Below are 18,850 nucleotides of genomic sequence, written 5' to 3'. Positions count from 1 at the left end.
ATTGTATACAATAATCGAACGTAAGATTAGAAGAGTGATTGAATTAGATTTTTTTTTATAAATAAGAATTTATTTTCAATAAAAGTTTAAAAGAAAAAAATGGGATTTTTTTTGTTTGAAAAAGTAAATAACGCGATTTATGTTAGAAAGTCGTATATTTTTTTTTTAAAAATCGTATTATGTAAATTATGAAAAAAAGAAACAAATTACTTGAAAACGACAGTGTCAAGCATTGCTCCTAAACACTGGACAATATTTGTTGACATAAGTGTATCAACTTTCTCCTCCAAATGTCGCTTTGGATCTTGTTTGCCTACATTTTTTATTGCTAATTGTTCCGGTGTCATTTTCTCCTCGTCTTCAAGTGCCTGAAAAAATGTTTACAAATTAAAACAAAAAATTTATGATTACAGTAAAGTTCTTTTTTTTCAGAAACAAACCTTATTGTAATTTTTCGCAAGCTCCAACATTTCGGAAACAGTATTTTCATTTAATTTACTGTGCTCTGTATATTCAGCAAGTGTAAGACCATCCATCCATGTTTTTTTATGAAGATTCAACAGCATTTTTTGTTCCAATTCATTTTTTCGATAATTAATACTAATGCTGTAATAATGACGATTTAAACCATGAATAAGAGCTTGAACTGATGGTTTTTGCAAATGACCTAAATTCGATGTCGTTTGTCGAGGTTCTTGTCCTAAGACCTGTGGGGAAAAAATTTTAATTTAAAACTAGAAAAATTAAACGCGCGCAAGCGCGCCAAATTGACTATTTAATTATTTGTTATAAAGAAATTAAAGATTAATATTATCAATAATAATTTAATTTATTAGAATATTATTACAATATTAAATGATAATAATGAAAATTATACAGGCCTCGGATTATACGACTTTTTCCGACTTTTTTCAAAAATACGACTTTTATCGACTTATTTTAATAATATGCGACATTTTTTTTTACATTTGAAAAAAAATGTAAATAAAATACATTTTTTTTTAGTATAAAATGTAGATCTTCTTCAGATCTTCTTCAATTCAATTATATTTAACAAATTTTGAACTAAAATGATTCTTCACTAAATTAATTATTTTTAATAATTTTAATGAAATACATCACAAATTCAATTATATCAAAATTATTTTTCAATTAAAATTTTTATGAAATTTAACAATTGTTTATAATTTAAAAAAAAAATATCACAATAAAATTGAATTATTTTTTAAAAATTTTAATTCAAAATAAACTAAAATTCAATTATTACCCGAAATTTTAATTCAAAATCAATTAAAAATCCAATAATTATCAAAAATTTTCAATTTAAAATTTAATTATTTACCAAGTTTTCAATTTAAAATGAAATAAAATTCAATTATTTTCTAAAATTTCTATTCAAAATTAATTATCCAAATTTTCAATCAAAAATGAACTTCAATTAAATTATTATCCAAAATTTCAATTAAAATTCAATTATTTTGAAAAATTTTAATTATTAAATTATTATTATTATTTTTAGTCTAAATCAACTAAAATTCAATTATTTTCTAAAATTTCAATTAAAATTCAATTATTTTCCAAAATTTCAATTGAAAATTAACTAAAATTCTATTATTTTCTAAGATTTCAATTCAAATTCAATTATTTTCAAAATTTGCAATTTAAAATCAACTAAAATTCAATTATTTTCAAAATTTTCGATTTAAAATCAATTATTTTCCAAATTTTCAATTCAAAATCAATTATTTTCCAAAATTTCAATTGAAAATCAACTAAAATTCAATTATTTTCCAAAAATTTCAATACAAAATCAAGTAAAATTCAAGTACTTTCAAAAGTTTTAATTTAATATTAATTGATATTCAATTATTTTCCAAAATTTCAATTCAAGATCAATTAAAATTCAATTATTTTGAAAAATTTTAATTGAAATTCAATTAGTTTCCAAAATTTCAATTCTAAATCAACTAAAATTCAATTATTTTCGAAAATTTCAATTAAAATTCAATTATTTTAAAAATTTTCAATTCAAAATCAACTAAAATTCAATTATTTTCCAAAATTTCAATTGAAAATTAATTATCCAAATTTTCAATCAAAAATGAACTTCAATTTAATTATTATCCAAAATTTCAATTAAAATTCAATTATTTCCGAAAAATTTTCAATTTAAAATCAAATAAAATTTCATTATTCTCAAAAATGTGAATTCAAAAGGAATTGAATTTTCAATAATTTGAATTTAAAAGCATCTAAAATTTAATTATTTCTAAAAATTTTCTATTGAAATTTTTTTTTTTTTGATATTTAATAATTTCAATTATAACTCTATGAAAATTCAATTATTTTTAACTATTTTAATAGTATTCTTTAAAAATTCAACTATCTGAAACCATTTTTCAATTAAAAATGATTTTCAAATTATTATATTTTGTCCACATTTTCTAATAAATTTTTAGTGAAATCATCTAAAATTTTAATTAAAAAACACTTAAAGTTTCAATTAATTTCAAAAATCTCAATTTTAAATCTTTGAAAATTCAATTAAATTGAAAAAATGTTTTCCAAAAATTGTTTGATAAATTATTTTTAGTTCTGTAAAATTTAATAATTGTTTGAAAATTAACAATAACTTTTGAAATTTAATTATTTCTAAAAATTTCAACTTTAACCTTTCGAAAAGGATTATTATTAAAAAAAATTTTTATTTAAAAATCTGTAAAATATTTTTGTTAAAATAAAAAACAAAAACACTTTTTTTGGAATATAAATCGACTAAACGGACTTTTTGTGTCTTCAAGTTGATTCGAGGCCTGTGTTTTCATAATTAATATTTAATAGGTATTCGTTGGACCCTGGTACCTTAAAAATTAATTTTTAAAAATAAATTTTTTTCAAATTACTATTGAGAAAAATAATTGTCAAAATTTGACACGTCATAAGATTACTATTCAAAAAAACACGTGAAATCAGAAAAGGCCAACTTCAAGTTAGGACAGAAGGACAGACTAAGCATTTTATTATTATATAATTTTGGGAAAAAAAGAAAATCCAATTTATCTACTACTTACCATCATATTAGGATTAATTAATCTAAATGCGTCAATAACGACTTTTCCTTTAACTGATTGAATTGGATCGATTACAACAGCAACTGCACGTTCACTGAGTGCTTCAAATGATTGTTGTGTATTAATATCGACACCCGATAACCAACATCCAAAACCAGGATGAGAATGATACCATCCAACAACCATTTCCGGTCGTCCCGTTTGTTTCAACATATCCAACATTTTCGCTTGAAATACTGGATCAACTGCTTCTACACTGACGCCCTATTGAAAAAAAAATAAATAATCTAATAAATATTAAACACTAATTTTATAATAAAATCAATACTAAACACTATAATTTTATAATAATATCTATATTAATAAAATCAGACTTTTGTCTGTACATTGCTCCAAATTAATTTTTTCTTGCATAGTTTATCATTTTAAGTAGTAAAGATAACAAATATGCCATAAATAAAAATTCTGTCTGTCTGTCTGTCTGTCTGTCGTCAATATTTTGTACCGGCACAACTTTAAAACGGCTCAACCGATTGAGGTGAAACTTGGCAGTGCATTCAGTCTTAACGTAACTTAAAATCTTAGCCATATTTGATTAAAAAATATTAACATGAACGAAAGTTATGACATTTTTTCAAAAAATTTAAAAAAAATCAAAAAAATGCAAATTTTTTTTTTTTTGTCAGATTGATTTGAAACTATTTGTACCTAATTTTTTCACATAAATACAATCAATTTTTTTATTAAATTAAGTAAATAGTCTGAATTTAAAAGTCTAAATCAAATTTTTGAATTTCCAATTTTTTTAATAACATTGTAATATAAGAATTCGTTATGTTCAACTTTTTATAAGTAAAACAATAATGTTTTTAGTCTGTTGGGTATTAAACGCAATCTTAGCTGCACACCAATGAAAAAAATTTAATTTAAACAAAAATATGACACTTTCAAAAAATTTAAAAAATTTAACATTTTTTATTTTTTGATAATTCTTTACTAAACGTTCTTTATTTAAAATTCTGTGACCAATTAAGTATGCTTTTAACAAGAAATTTTAAGAATTTTATCAGAATTTTAAAATTAATAATTGCAAATCTGAATATGAAATCAGATATTGTAAAAATAAAAAATCGAAAATTACTTTTTTACTCTTTGAAATTAACAATTATTATATTTAAATTATTATTATTATTATTGAATATTATTATTATTATTATTATTATTATAGATACAAATTATTTTTAAATATAATAAAACTAAATAAACTTAAATATAATATAATATAATAAATATAATAAAATTAAATTATTTTCATTTTATTTAAAAGAAATTTTTCTATTAAAAATTTATTCTTCAAATAATTTTTAAAGTTTTTTAAAATTTTAATTTAAATTGTATTGATTAAAATAATTTTTATTTTCAATACTATAAAATTAAATACAATTTTAAATTATTTTAATTTTATTAAAAGCAGTGAAAAAATTAAATTGAATTGAATAAATAATAATTAAAAATTTATAAAAAGATATTTTAATACAGGAGAACACGTATAGTTGAATGTAATTATAAATTTCAAAATTTATTAAATCTAAATATTATAACCGTCGAAGACGGGTGCGACAGCTAGTAATAAATATTAAAAACTATTATTTCAAGAGAATATAATTTAAAAAATTAATTTCTTTAATAACATACAGTTCCAGTTTGTGGCATGGCAAAAACGTCAATGACCCGAACAGTGTAATCGTCAACAAATTCCCCGAGCATCAAACCCATAACCTCCATTGGTACTCCAGCTCGTCCATGTTTTAACATTTTCAATAATGCTAATGAAGAAATATACACCTGTAATGTAAAATTCAAATAAATTTCTAGACAAATTTTTTCCATCAAAAAAGTGAAGAAGAAAAAATTGTTTTACCTGTTCGGCAGTATCAACAACCGGAGCATCAGAAGGTGGTGGCCCTTGATTTAAACCTGGCATTCCACCTCCTAGCCTTAAAAGACGATCCATCTTGAATAAAAATCTATTTTATAACAAAAAATTTAATTAAATACTTCCAATTTTCCTTTGAATTTATATATTATAAATTTAAATCACTAAATATAGGTTATGTTTTTAAAGCATTTTTCATTTATTTATAATATAAGAAATAATTTCGATAAATACTTACTTGCTTAAATAATAATAGGGGGATTTTCTTTAATTGGAAATTAAAACACTGAACTACAAATTGAAATATAGAGAAGATAATAGCATCCCTTTAAAGGAGTGACAACACTCTCAAATCTGCAAACTCACGAGCACGCTCAATTGTCAGTTGTGTTTGGTTATGTACGTTTTTCTGACTTGCGTCAGTGTCGTCACGTATATGAGAAAATATTTTTATTTGTATTGAATCACACAATTTATAGTTGATTTAAAAGAATTTTTTTTTTAAACAATGGTTGATTCGCAAAAAGAATTTTTGCAAGAAGAAGAAAAATCACAAAATAAAACTGTTCTTAGACAAAGTCTTGGTGGAGGACCTCATGGATTAGGTAATATATATTAAACATTTTAAAAAAATATAGGTTAGATTTTTAAATTGATTTTCTTTAATTAATTTGTTTTACCAACTTTTTTTTGCATTCAGGTGATCCTAATGATAGATTTTTAAGAAAAATAGAAAAAGATGTGCTCATTGAAGAAAAAATTAGATATAAATCAAGAAAAGAAAAATGTACAGATTCAGTACAAGGTAAATTATAAATTAACAATTTAACCAATTTTTTTTTTTTTTCTTTTTTTATAATCACTTTTTATTATTTATAGAATTTGGCATATGTAGCAAGGAAAATGGATTATTAATGCCATTTAAATGTAGAGAAGAAAATAATAAAATGCAAGAATGTCTTAAATATTGGTTTCGTAATAAAGAATTTCGAGATTTGTGTACTGAAGAATATTTAAATGACAGAAGTGAATTCAGAAGAACTGGAATACCCCCTAAAAAATTGGATCGAAAAACAAAAACTTGGATAGAGACATCGAAAGTAACTCAGTAAATTTAAAAAAAGAAGCAAAATATAGAGATAAATTGTATCATAAAAATATATTATATTTAAATTTAGTTTTTTGTTAACAATAAATTGAAATTTCCGAAATTCTTTTTTTTTTTTTTTCCTAATTCAAATCGAATCTTCCTCGTCTTCAGATTGAATGGAAGTTGATGCCTGTGTTCGTTTATTAATTCTCCATCGTCTCATTAATATTTCTTTAACAGTAAAATCGGATAATTTTTCAAGAGCTATCAAATGATTATCCCTTGGTACTGAATTTGGCCACATAACTTGTGACAAAAGAATTTCCTTTGCCGCAGATTCAGATAATCTTTCCATTCCAATAAGATCCGGAAGACTCATTCTTCGCATTGCTTTTTCTGTAATTCTTTTTAATGTTGTCTCATCAATAACATCAATGAGAACAATATAAGATGCATGATAAAACGGTGGTCCTTGTTTGTATAATACTGAAAAAGAAAAAAAAAAATTTTTCCAATTTAAATTTAAAAAACAAAATTATTTAATTACTCACAAAAATCTCCTCCATATTTGAGACCTGGTTTTACAACCCAACCTTTACTTCGATAATAATGATAAATTATATATTTTTGAATAAAATAAATATCATCACGACAAAAATGATCCCAAACTTCTTCGATGGAGAGAATTTTTCCTTGATAATCCATAATGCGTAAACAACCAAGTGCAAAGACAAGAAAAAAACTCTCTTCAAATGTTAAATGAAGACTTTCTTTTATTGGAAAACCATCATCTTCAACTCTTGGCCTAATATCATTGAGATAATTTTCATTTTCTGAATCGCTATCAGGTAATACTAAAACTTTCCTTAAATCAATATCATTATTTTCCTCCTCTGATGAAAATTCTAATTCATCTCTTTGTAATGAATCAATACGTTTTTTATTAAATTCCTCTTTTGAAATTTCAACAATTTCTTCATCCTCAGCTGAATCTAAAATTATTTCATCTATTTGTTGATTTGTAAATTTTGAATATTTTGCCAATGGTTCATCAAGAATTTCAATATCCTTATCCAATTGACATCGTTTTCCATATTCTCGTGATTTCACATTTTTATCATCAATTATTTCAATAATATCAGATTCATTATTTTTTGAAATTGATTTTTTTCCCGAAATACCAGCTGTTGACAATAACAAAATTTTTTATTGTAATAAAAATATTAAAAATGATTAAATACTAAAAACCTACAGGTACTTGGTTGATTTTGAAGATTTTCTTCATTTAAAATTCTTTCCTTTTCATTTTCTGTTTGAAATTCTTCACTGAGTTCTTTTACTTCTTTCATCCATTTTAATCTTTGTAACCATTGTCTTTCTTTAATTACAGGCGGTGCTCCATAACGTGCTTTTCCAAATGTTGGATAACTTCTTGAAAGTGATCCTTTTCCAAAAAATCCCTATAATTTAAATAAATTTTACTAATTTAATTTATGTTTATAAATTTCTTTAGTTTTCTTGTTTAAAATAAATTTAGTTTTTATAGAAATAAATTTAATTTTTATAGAAATAAATTAATACCATTGATTGAACTGCTGACATATCATCCGGTTCAGCAATACAAGTACCCAATGAACTCAATTGAGCAGTAAAAACAATTAAATCGCCATTTTCATCAAAAATTAATGGATACGATTGTTTATTCTCTAATCTTACTTTATGTTTTTTCTTTGGTTCACGTAATTCCATTTTAATTCACAATATCTGTAAATTAACATTTTCTTTAGTTTAATATATTTAAAAAAAAAACGAATTACTAATTACTTACTAAAACTAATTATTACTATTAAATAAAAAGTATAATTACTTTTCTATTATAATGAAAAATAAATATATAATTTTTTTTTTAAATCTAAATTTATATTTTAATTTAATTCTCATTAAAAGATTTAAAAAAAAATTAATTTCTATGAAACTGAATAATAATTAAGAAAATAATAATATATAACCTCAAAAAAATTAGTTTTTATATTTTCATTGTTTAGATAAGAAAATAAATAATTAAATTCCTCGTGTAATTTACCTTAAAAATTCTTCTTAATATTTTATTATTTTCTTTTTAATTTTAATTAAATAATTCAATAACAATAAAGCCGACTTTAGCGTCATAACAAAAAAAAAAATGCAACAGCTGACTGTAAACCGGAAACGGAAATTTCTACAAAGTTCTGGGAAATTTGAAAAAAAAATATTCAGTTTTTTTTTTAAAAACGATTTTTACTTTTTAATTAAATATTACTTATATAATTATATAATTATACTATAAATTTCATATAAAATTATACTTATACAATTATAATTTGTTAAATAATTCTCCACGAAAAATAATCATAACAGTAATCAAAAATTGATAATACATTTTTATATATAAAATGTAAAAAAAACGTAATTTACCTTTTATTTTTGCACCATTTTATTTTTTTTTACGAAAATTGAATAAAAAAATTTATGATTTGCCAGCAATTTCTAACATTTCTGAAATATCAACAATTTTTTCCCTTGGTTTTCCAATTATTTTACCGCGTTCAGTTTCTATTTTATCAATTTTCTCCCAATCTTCATAAGTTACAATTTGAATTCCTTTTTTTTGTAAAATCTCTTTTAATCCAAATGAACCATTTTTATTGCTCGTTAAATGAATTTCTTTATTTATCATTGAACCAATTGCAAATGCATTATTCATTGTTGATAAAATAACGCCATTTGGTCCAGTTGCAACCCATCCAGCTGCATAAATATTATCATCAACTTTACCCGATGAATTAATAATTCGTCCACGTTTTAAATCAAATTCAATAGATTTATCAATAGGCACCGATTTATAACCAATACTTCTCAATGCTAAACCACAAGAAATTTCTTCAATTTTTTCCGTAGCTTCTGCAATTTTATTTAAAATATCATCACCTTTCAATTGATTAATTGCAAATTTTACCCCATTTAGAAATTCTGTGCCAATAAATTTAATGGGACTTCTTAAAAATATTGGATGTAATTCTTTTTCAAATTTAATTTCATTAGATGATGAATTCTCAAGGGATTGTAACATAAGTTCCGTTAATCTTCTTCTTGGTCTTGCAAGATTTGAAAGAATTTCTTTAATACCAATAAAATTGTCACTACGCCAAATTGTTTTACATCTCTCGAGTTTAATTATTTCTCGAAGTTCGGCCGTTGTAAATGCTGCCTGTAGGGGTCCTCTTCGTCCTACGAGCCATACTTTTCGCACTTTACTACGAGACAATTGTTCCAATGAATAGGATGTTATATCCGTTACCTAAAATAATTCATTTTTAAATTAAATAATAAATTTATTTTATTTAAATAAATTTATTTTAATTAAATAATAAAAAAGAAATGTACTTTTAATTTATCAATCGGTGTTAATAAAATTCTTGCAATGTCTATAGCGACATTTCCCTGACCAATAACAACAGCTTCTTCAACGTCTAAATTAATATTTAAATCACGATCGGAAGGAATTCCATTGTACCAACCAACAAAACGTCTTCCTGATATAACATTATTTAAATTCTCTCCTGGAATATTTAATAATCTATCCTCTTCAGCGCCGTATGTCTATAAAAAAATAATGTCAATCAGATATTTATAATTTGATAATAAATATTTCTGTTTTGAAATAAACTGTTAAAATATTTTTAACATACCAAAATAATAGCATGATAATTTTCTTTTAATTCTTGAACGCTGACATCACGGCCAACATTAATATTTCCTAAAAATTGAACACGAGAATTTTTTGCAGTCTTATGAAATGTGTTGATTACATTTTTTACTTCCGGATGATCTGGAGCAACTCCATAACGCACCAATCCATAGGGTACAGGAAGTCTTTCTAAAATATCAACTTCCACTTGATTCGAACTCTTAAAAAATAGAAAATTTTTTTATTTAAAAATAAATTCGTAAATTTATGAAATATAAAGAAAAACATAAAATTATAATAATTAGAAAAAAAAAATGAAATACCTTTATCAATTGTTGAGCAGCATAAAATCCAGCTGGTCCGGCTCCAACGATACAAATTTTTGGAGGAAAAGATTTAGTCGATAATTGACGAACAAAGTCAAAAACAATCTTTAATTTCATTTTTGTTAAATTTAATCTGAAAGAAAATAATCTTTTAATTATATAATAATATTTATTTAAGAATAATAATAGTAATAATAAAGTGAATTTATATACAAAAAGCCGAGGCTTACACTGCCGCATCCGAGTCTTGATTTCAATTTTGTTCCTTTTTCGATAAATTCCAAATATGGTGTCACCTTGAAGATACCTTATGAGAATGTCTTGACAGACTTAATACATTAAACATCGTTTCAATCAGAATCGACTTTATTTTTCTTCAAATCATTTGAAATTTAAAATATATAAACCAAATAAGATTAATTCAGAAAAAATTTTACAAAATGAAAATAAAAATTACTTTTCACAAAAAAAAAATTATTACACTTCAATGATAAAGATAATAATTAAGCTGGCATTAAAAATTTTTTTTTTTATTAACTTTTAACTTAATAAAAAATTAGTCAGACTAGATAAACATTACTTATCTAAATGTCAATATTATAAAATATTTTAAATCCTAATTATTCCCTTGGATTATTTTCTCTTCGAGATTCTTCGCAAATGACTTTATATTCCATAAATTAATATACACGATCTTTCTCATCCAAATAGTTTCTGGAAAGAAATAATTTTTTTTCTCCATAACTAAAATTTCATTTTTATTCTTAATAATTTTCAAAAATTCTTTTTCAATTTTCTTACCGTACAAATCCAACATTGAAAACACAGATAAAACAATAGTTTCTTTCAATTTTGCTGCATTCGCAAAATCAACAAGTTGTTTAAAATTATTCTTCTCATTTCTCGAGATATTATTATTATTTTCAGAAATATAATGACTCAATATTATCACATATCCCAATTTATTGTCAGGTTGAAAAATTAATTGTCGAAAAAAACGTGCAACAAGTTTCAATAGACCAACATTCATTTGTGAAAATAAACTATATCCAATTAATATAAGATTATTTCCTTCGACAAATTTTTCCAATTCTTTATAAATTTCACTAATTAAAAAATAATTATTTTCTTCATTTGTATGTTGAAATTTTAAAATACTCGTTGAGGTAAAATTAAAACACATTCGATTTAAATAATCAGTCACATTTTCCTCCGAGGGATAATGAAAGCACATTTTCATCATTTCAATAATTTCAAAACTTTGATTTAATGTTTTTAAAATTCTTGTTGGCACAAATTTTGAACTTTTAATTCTACGATACGGCTTTCCCAAAGTGAACCATAATTTATGAAATGATTTAAAATCCTAAAACAATAAATAATTAGCAAAAAAAAAAAATTAAATGTAATATTTCAATATGAAAAAAAAAAACCCACTCGTTCAAATCGATATTCTCTTTCTTGTATCTCAACGTTTTGCAATATTTTTAATAAAATATTCAATCGACAATTTGGCTCCAAATCATTCATTACTTTTCTCTCATTATATGAATCCAATGGACTTCTTGTAATCGAGCAAATATTTTTATAAGCCGCCAATTTTGTTCTTCCAACAATTTGCAAATCTTCATTATCCAATTTTTTCAAATCATAAATATCAACGAATCGTTCGGCAACTGTTTTCTTTATTATTTCCAAATTTATATTTTTAAAATTTTTATTAAAACTTTCAATATTATCAAGAATTACTTTGCATTGATGATTTTTAAAATATTCCGCACAATTTATAATTTGTTGTAAAAATTTCTCAGGAATATCGTCACGACAAAATATTGCTTTTGATGAGAAAAATGTATTAAATTTTTCATTAAAAATTTCATAATTATTGGCAAATATTTTACTATTAAAATTTAAACATATCACATAAATTTCTGAATTTCCTTCTTTACTTGTTGCTGGTTTAAACATATGAATTGATTTAAAGCAACATAATAATAAATAAATTAATGACACTGATGTTTGTTCAAAAATTGTAAACATTTTCAATAGAAAACAACCGCCATTTGATAAAATACTTAAAGCTGTTATTGTTTCACAAAGATGAAGTTTTGTTACAATTTGTTCTTGTTCACCAGGATCATTTGAACAATCAACACTACCATCTGCTGTTACAAGGAAAATATTATTTTTTCCTTTACAATTATCTATTATTTGTTGACGATTTTCCTCCTCGACAATATTTCCAGTATTATAAGGACCAAAATTCCAATGTTCCAATGTATGAATAATAAATCTATCGTCAGTTATCATTCGTTCTATTGAATTTCCTTCATAATATGGATTTAATGTTGTTGCAATCCAATTCCATTTAATTAGAGGATAATGAGTTTTTAACCAATGATTTAAAGATGTGACAAAAGCACCTGGTGCTTCGCATAAATGAACAGAAGTAAATGATTTATTTTTAATTGCATTATTTGATATAAGAGGAAAACGTGAGACAATTTCATAAAATTTACACCAAGCTTGTGTTATAAATTCAGGTTCAATTGTTTTATCAATAAACCAAAGAACAGCACCTGCTTTATTTCTTTTTCTCGTATGTTCACTCCATTGATTGAGACGATAATTATTTAATTTTGATTTTGTCTCATTTAATTTGAATTTTATCTCATATAATTCTTTTATATCCCATATATCCTCAGTGAACATGGAATTTGCATTTGGTAAAATAAATTCCCCATTATTTTCCAATGAAAATGTTTTATTAAATAAAGTATTAACTGTCTCATCAATGGATATTTCATTTATAAAATTAAATTCCTGTTGATAATCATCCATTATTATTATTCTTTTTTTCAGTTAAAAATAATTCACATTTATTCTGAAATTAATTTTTCATTTAAAAATGTAATTCTTCTCTTTAATCAGGATTAATTTTTGTAAAATTAAAAAATAGGTTTCTATCAAATAAATATAATGTAAAATTATAGGTCTAATTATAACGGTATTTACTATTATTATTATTATTATTATTTATCTGAATAACAGAAACATAATCTAACAAAATAGTTGTACGGGATAAAAAATAAATAATAAAAATAAAAAATACGAAATAAATAAAAAAAGCAAAAACGAAAAATATAATTTTTAAATTATAGGTTAGGAATTGGCAGTGCAGCTGTCGGCAACAAAAGAATTAAATTTTCTCACCTTTCACATATGTTGTGTAAGTGCAAATTATATAAAAAGATTTATGTACACTACTTTTTTTAAATTTTCATTCTTGAAAAATAACAAAACAATTTTTGACAAGTTGATTTACTTTCCTTTGGAGAACAACATAATTAAAAACTGGCCAATGAGGATTGAGGAGTCAATAAATAGTGACGTCACCACATCGTTGAAATTTCTATATTTTTGGACAAATTTTTGCAGGGAAAACTTTAAATTATAAATTTATAATATTAATAATAATAATAAAATAGAAAGGAAGAAATAATTTACAAAATATAGAAAATAGATTTTTTTTTTATTGCATTAGTAAAAATGTGAATAAAATTGATTGTAAATATTTTTAAAAACAATTTTTTAAATTTTGTCACTTATTTTGAAAAAATTTTATCGTAATTATTTTTTTTGAAAAAAAAGTCACTGGGGTAAATAATTTTTAAATCAGACTTTTTCTCTCCAAATTCAACCAATTTCTTCATTATGAATATCAACTTCAACATTTTCTTGTGAAACTGTTGCTAATTCCTCCTCAACAGTTGTAACAATTGAATCTCGTCTTTTTTCTACAATTAATTCACCTTTGAAAAAAAAGAATAAATTAATAAATAAATAAATAAAGAATAAAAAGAATAAATAATAAACAACAAGAAAATTAATTTAAAAAAATTACCTGCACAATGTGCTGTACAATTAATTAAACGACTTTTTGCTTGAAATTGTGAAAAATTCAATTCAATAAGAGAAGGAGCAAATATCCAATATCCAAAACAACTTCCTAATGCAAGAGCAATACTGATATATCCATTGTAAGTCATTATTGATAGCATTAGCAAATAACCAAGTAAAGTATGTAGGGACCAGTGAAAAACTTCCAGGAACCATTTACTCCAACTTGTACTATTAAAAAAGAAAAAATTACATTTAAATTAACTGTTATAAATAATTTTAGTCCATTTTTTTCTTTACCAATGAGCTGCAGATAATGGTTGAAAAGAATTGGGATATATTCTCGAAAGTAATGAAGAATTTTCCGAATTTCCAATAGAACGCTCAGGTAGTGATGACATAGTAAACAATCGTAATTTCACTTGAATTATTTTCATTCCCTCATAAAATATTGCCATAGCCATTAAAGCAAAACAAGTTGCCAATAATCCTCCAATTGTTGTTACATTATATCCTGGAAATAAAAACGATCCCAAATCGATTCCAAACCAATACCACATGTGCATTTTTCTGTAATTTAAAAAAAAGACACTCTATTTAAAGATAAAAATTTTTGAATTTATAATTATTATTAAAATTTTACTAGCTAAAAGTAAATTAATTTTTTACAATTATAAGAGGTTATACTAACTTTTATTGATCGTCACGCGGCCCTTATCAATTTTACAAACGTAAACAAATACCAATTGATAAAATTAATCATATCCTGAAAAAATATATTAAAATTTAATGACAAATTATATTTCAATAATAATAAAAATACTATAATAAAATAATAATGATAAAATTCAATATTATTTGCTATAATTTCAACAAAAATTGTAATATTTACGTTAAATTCCAAATTTTATAACTGTAATTAACTTACCTTTTAAATAAAAAATTTTCATATTCCTATACACGTGAAATATTTCATAACATATGGAATTCTATTTAAATAATAATTTTCTTTTTTTTTAAATAAAAGGTTAATAGACAAATGGCGAAACTAGAACAAAAACAAGAATTCCTAACCTTAAAATAGAAAACTCACCAAAAATTGAAAACAAATAAAGAAAATATATTTCTAAACTCTTTAATCCATTATAAAATTGTATTGTTGATTCTCTTCTATATCTAAACATTATTTTTTATTTAAACAATATACAATAATTAAAATAATGACTATTGAGTATAAACAACTGTTTCCATGGTAACATTGTCACATGATATAACCGCGAATTTCAATTTACGAAACTTTTTTAAAATAACAATACTATATTTATCAGATTTATCCTAAAAATTTAATTATATATTAAAATCTTTATATCTAAATTTTATTAATTAAATATATTTTAAAATTAAAAAAAAGCCAATTTTAGTGTTTAAATGTTGGTGAAACTGGTCACTAGTCAAATTAATTACTTAAATGTTATTATTTGTAAATTATAAGAAATTGTAAAATTTAAAGAATAAATATAGAATAATTTGAATAAATTGTTTTTTTAAATGTATAAAAAAGAGAAAATAATACAAAAAAAATAAATAAAATTTTGGACAATTTTTTTTTTAAACAAGAATTTTACCGAAATTCACCAAAAGGTGGCGTATAATTCGAAAACGATGACAGTGACATCTAACCCCTTTGGGCGAGCAAGCGTGGCTAATCAAGGCACCAAAAGGTAAGCCGTAAGGGCTGTTTATTTTTGGCTTTTTTCATTGTTCGCTTGATTCAATAAACATTTTTTTTATCAACTAGTGTATTTCGTGATTATGTTTGTCTTTTAAATTTGTTTGAAATTAATTTAATTGAAATAACAGTGAACGTTTATAAATGACGGTGTCTGTTTCGGGGGGCCTCCTTTCGACAGTAGGCTATAATGAAGAACGGTCATCTTGCCCGCGATTAATGCCACAATATCTATTTCAAGTTTTTATTTAAAATAAAATTTTTTCAATTATAAAATTAATAAAAATTGTGAATAAATTAAATTTAGACACATGTAAATCTATAAAGGGGAAAAAAAAAAACGCGCTTTTATAATACACATTGTACCACGCTGTACCATTGCGCAGCTTCTTCAATATTACCTGTATATTATAACTTCCCCGCGGAATTTTTGTAAAGTTTGGAGATTTTTCTAATATTAAAAAAAAAAAAAAAAAAATCCTTTGTATAGAAAGATGAGCAGTTCGGAGGAGGTGTCATGGATTTCCTGGTTTTGTGGCCTCAGAGGCAATGAATTCTTCTGTGAGGTACGTCATATAATTCCGATATTCAATTGTCTTGTTTAGTCAATCACTCACTCTTTCCGGTATAGTCAAGTTTTCATTCTTGAATTATTTTTTTTTTTAATTTAAATATAGAAATTTAGAAGTAATTTTGTTTTGTTTACAAAAATAAAATCGTTAACATACCTAAAAGTGTGTGTGTATATATTATATCTCATTGGCGAGTAATACAATATCTTGTTTTGTAATTTTATTAAAAGGACAAACAATTGTGTTTTAATTCTGAATAAATTGAATATTTTCTTTAATTTCTATTTAAATTGCAATTATTAAAATTTTTATAGGTTGATGAAGACTATATTCAGGATAAATTTAACCTAACAGGACTGAATGAACAAGTGCCACATTATCGTCAGGCTTTAGATATGATTCTTGATTTAGAGCCAGGTGAGAAAATTGAAAAAAAAGAAAATTATTATTTAACTAAAAATTTGAAAGATTTTTATCATTAGGAAAATGAGATAAATATTTTTTAATTAGATGACGATTTGGACGACAATCCAAACCAGTCGGATTTAATTGAACAGGCGGCGGAGATGCTTTATGGTTTGATACATGCACGTTATATATTAACAAATCGAGGTATAGCGCAAATGATTGAAAAATATCAAGCCGGCGATTTTGGTCATTGTCCACGTGTTTATTGTGAATCACAACCAATGCTTCCATTGGGTTTAAGTGATGTTCCCGGTGAGGCAATGGTTAAAAGTTATTGTCCAAAATGCATGGATGTTTATACGCCAAAAAGTTCACGACATCATCATACAGACGGTGCTTATTTTGGTACGGGATTTCCACATATGCTGTTTATGGTACATCCTGAATATCGACCAAAGCGAGCAACAAATCAATTTGTACCAAGGTGAGTTGAAAAAAAAAATTGAAAAATTATTAAATAAATATTTCATTATTTATTTTCTGTTACAGATTATATGGTTTTAAAATTCATCCAATAGCTTATCAAGCTCAACAACAATCAGCATCGACGTTTAAAGCTCCACTACGAGCATTGACTTACAACAATGGAAAACGCTAAGGAACAAGTGAACAAAAAAAAAAGAAAAAAAAAAATAGTCTAGAAATCATCTTTACACGACTTTTAACGCAAATCTTAATTTCGTCCCCTAAGTCTTAAAATAAAATATTATTTTTTATATGTCTATCGTCAATTTAGAGACACACACATACACATAAACACACACTGGAAAACGACAAGTATAATTTCTTTGAATTATCATATTTTATTTTTCAAAGGGACTCTTTTTTTTCTCTCTTTCACTCTTTCCTTGACTTTTTCTCATTTTTTTTTTTTTCGTTTTTTATAATCACAAATGAGAATTGAAAAAAGTAAAAAAAATACGGGAGAGTATTGATTTTAAAGAAACTTTGGTAAAAGAGACATATTTCCTTTTTTAAAAACTGAAGGGGGAAATTGATGCGCACGACAACGGATCATTGTCCAATGGTAAATAAAACAAAAATAAAATAACTCGTAATGACAAGATATAAAAATCTATGAATAGAAAATTATATCTATAAGAGTCCCAACGCGTTATTATTATTATTATTATTATTATATTATTATAATTATTGATTGCTGCCAAGTAGTTCCTAAAGCTCAAGAGCGCTTTCTTATGAAAGATTAAAAAAAAAAAAAAAATGGGAATAGTGGAGCGTAGGTAGCACGAAGTCCAGATTGATTTCCCAGGTCGAGAGGCGGTGTATAAAAAAAAAGAAAAAAAAAACTGTTAAGCATAATTTAATTTAATCAATTAAATCAATGAATGTGAATTGCGACAGAAGTGAATTGTTGTGTAGTTTCATAGAGATTCAAGAGACCGAATTTCACGCGAAGGGAAAAAAAAATCTATTATTATTATTATAAATTATAAATTACTTAGAGGTCAATTTTTGTATTTTATCGCCACGCGTACTCTACTATTAATTAATTAATTTTTTTTTTATTTTTGTTTCTGTATGATAATTTTTTATTGCAATTGTTCAAAAAAAAAAAAAAAAAAAAAAACTGATTTATATAAGTTGTGATCTTATTGTAAGCTAAAGGCGAAAGAAAGAAACATCTGTATAGAAAAAAGAGAATTAGAATCACCGGTGTTTTTTTTTTAATAATTTCAATATTATATAGAATTTTGTGCGGTACAAAAAGAAAAGAACTTTTTATTTAAATGGGCTTTATTATAATGAAAATTTTGTTTTTTTCTTTGACCAAACGTCTTTTTTTTTTTTTTTATTAGCGATTCGAATTATTTAATTCGACTATGTATTATACATTCATACGATCTATAATAATTAAAAAAAACATATGACTTATTTAAAAGACTTGTTTTGCATTTTTTTCTTATATACACTTTTTTTTCATTTATCAAAAAAAAAAAGAAAATGAGTTTTATTGAATTTTTTTTTAAATTTAAGCGGTTAATTAGCGACATCTGTTGGCGTTATGATTTC

The 18,850-nt window shown here is 23.8% G+C and overlaps 6 protein-coding genes across 8 annotated transcripts; 2 read left to right on the top strand and 4 right to left on the bottom strand.

Moving 5' to 3' along the window:
* Positions 1-136: 136 nt before the first annotated feature.
* Positions 137-5,407, bottom strand: LOC127277137 (26S proteasome non-ATPase regulatory subunit 14). Its single transcript, XM_051297995.1, has 6 exons — positions 5,246-5,407; positions 4,993-5,098; positions 4,767-4,916; positions 3,072-3,335; positions 441-707; positions 137-368 (listed from the first exon to the last, which is right to left on the bottom strand). Exons 2-6 carry the CDS (start codon positions 5,083-5,085, stop codon positions 207-209), a joined length of 936 nt encoding a protein of 311 aa, XP_051153952.1. The 5' UTR covers positions 5,086-5,098; positions 5,246-5,407; the 3' UTR covers positions 137-206.
* A 56-nt stretch (positions 5,408-5,463) lies between these two features.
* Positions 5,464-6,218, top strand: LOC127277139 (COX assembly mitochondrial protein homolog). The gene is made up of 3 exons (XM_051297997.1): positions 5,464-5,612; positions 5,708-5,812; positions 5,887-6,218. Exons 1-3 carry the CDS (start codon positions 5,516-5,518, stop codon positions 6,117-6,119), a joined length of 435 nt encoding a protein of 144 aa, XP_051153954.1. The 5' UTR covers positions 5,464-5,515; the 3' UTR covers positions 6,120-6,218.
* On the bottom strand, positions 6,148-8,303 carry LOC127277132 (tRNA-splicing endonuclease subunit Sen2). Its single transcript, XM_051297991.1, has 5 exons — positions 8,181-8,303; positions 7,679-7,861; positions 7,350-7,557; positions 6,649-7,281; positions 6,148-6,583 (listed from the first exon to the last, which is right to left on the bottom strand). Exons 2-5 carry the CDS (start codon positions 7,844-7,846, stop codon positions 6,243-6,245), a joined length of 1,350 nt encoding a protein of 449 aa, XP_051153948.1. The 5' UTR covers positions 7,847-7,861; positions 8,181-8,303; the 3' UTR covers positions 6,148-6,242.
* Positions 8,304-8,568: 265 nt separating this feature from the next.
* Positions 8,569-13,510, bottom strand: LOC127277124 (NADPH:adrenodoxin oxidoreductase, mitochondrial-like). Of its 3 annotated transcripts, none has more exons than XM_051297964.1 (5): positions 13,364-13,510; positions 10,148-10,283; positions 9,826-10,044; positions 9,521-9,736; positions 8,569-9,434 (listed from the first exon to the last, which is right to left on the bottom strand). In XM_051297964.1, exons 2-5 carry the CDS (start codon positions 10,265-10,267, stop codon positions 8,604-8,606), a joined length of 1,386 nt encoding a protein of 461 aa, XP_051153921.1. In that variant the 5' UTR covers positions 10,268-10,283; positions 13,364-13,510; the 3' UTR covers positions 8,569-8,603. The 3 variants fall into 3 exon arrangements, with proteins under 3 accessions (XP_051153921.1, XP_051153922.1, XP_051153920.1); XM_051297965.1 differs by lacking the exon at positions 13,364-13,510 and adding an exon at positions 10,381-10,754; XM_051297963.1 differs by lacking the exons at positions 8,569-9,434; positions 9,521-9,736; positions 9,826-10,044; positions 10,148-10,283 and adding exons at positions 10,654-10,864; positions 10,952-11,516; positions 11,588-13,034.
* Positions 13,511-13,663: 153 nt separating this feature from the next.
* On the bottom strand, positions 13,664-15,278 carry LOC127277397 (probable low affinity copper uptake protein 2). The gene is made up of 5 exons (XM_051298498.1): positions 14,979-15,278; positions 14,742-14,816; positions 14,351-14,620; positions 14,055-14,281; positions 13,664-13,962 (listed from the first exon to the last, which is right to left on the bottom strand). Exons 3-5 carry the CDS (start codon positions 14,614-14,616, stop codon positions 13,847-13,849), a joined length of 609 nt encoding a protein of 202 aa, XP_051154455.1. The 5' UTR covers positions 14,617-14,620; positions 14,742-14,816; positions 14,979-15,278; the 3' UTR covers positions 13,664-13,846.
* Positions 15,279-15,692: 414 nt separating this feature from the next.
* On the top strand, positions 15,693-17,537 carry LOC127277314 (casein kinase II subunit beta). The gene is made up of 5 exons (XM_051298342.1): positions 15,693-15,771; positions 16,270-16,345; positions 16,666-16,768; positions 16,862-17,243; positions 17,309-17,537. The coding sequence occupies exons 1-5, from the start codon at positions 15,713-15,715 to the stop codon at positions 17,415-17,417; spliced, it is 729 nt and encodes a 242-aa protein (XP_051154299.1). The 5' UTR covers positions 15,693-15,712; the 3' UTR covers positions 17,418-17,537.
* The last annotated feature ends 1,313 nt before the right edge of the window (positions 17,538-18,850 follow it).

This window comes from Leptopilina boulardi, unplaced genomic scaffold (genome assembly GCF_019393585.1).
Source record: "Leptopilina boulardi isolate dan_hultmark-lab unplaced genomic scaffold, ZJU_Lbou_2.1 LbouV2_165, whole genome shotgun sequence".
In the NCBI taxonomy this organism is placed as follows: Eukaryota; Metazoa; Arthropoda; class Insecta; order Hymenoptera; family Figitidae; genus Leptopilina; species Leptopilina boulardi.
This window is presented reverse-complemented; position numbering and strand designations above follow the sequence as displayed.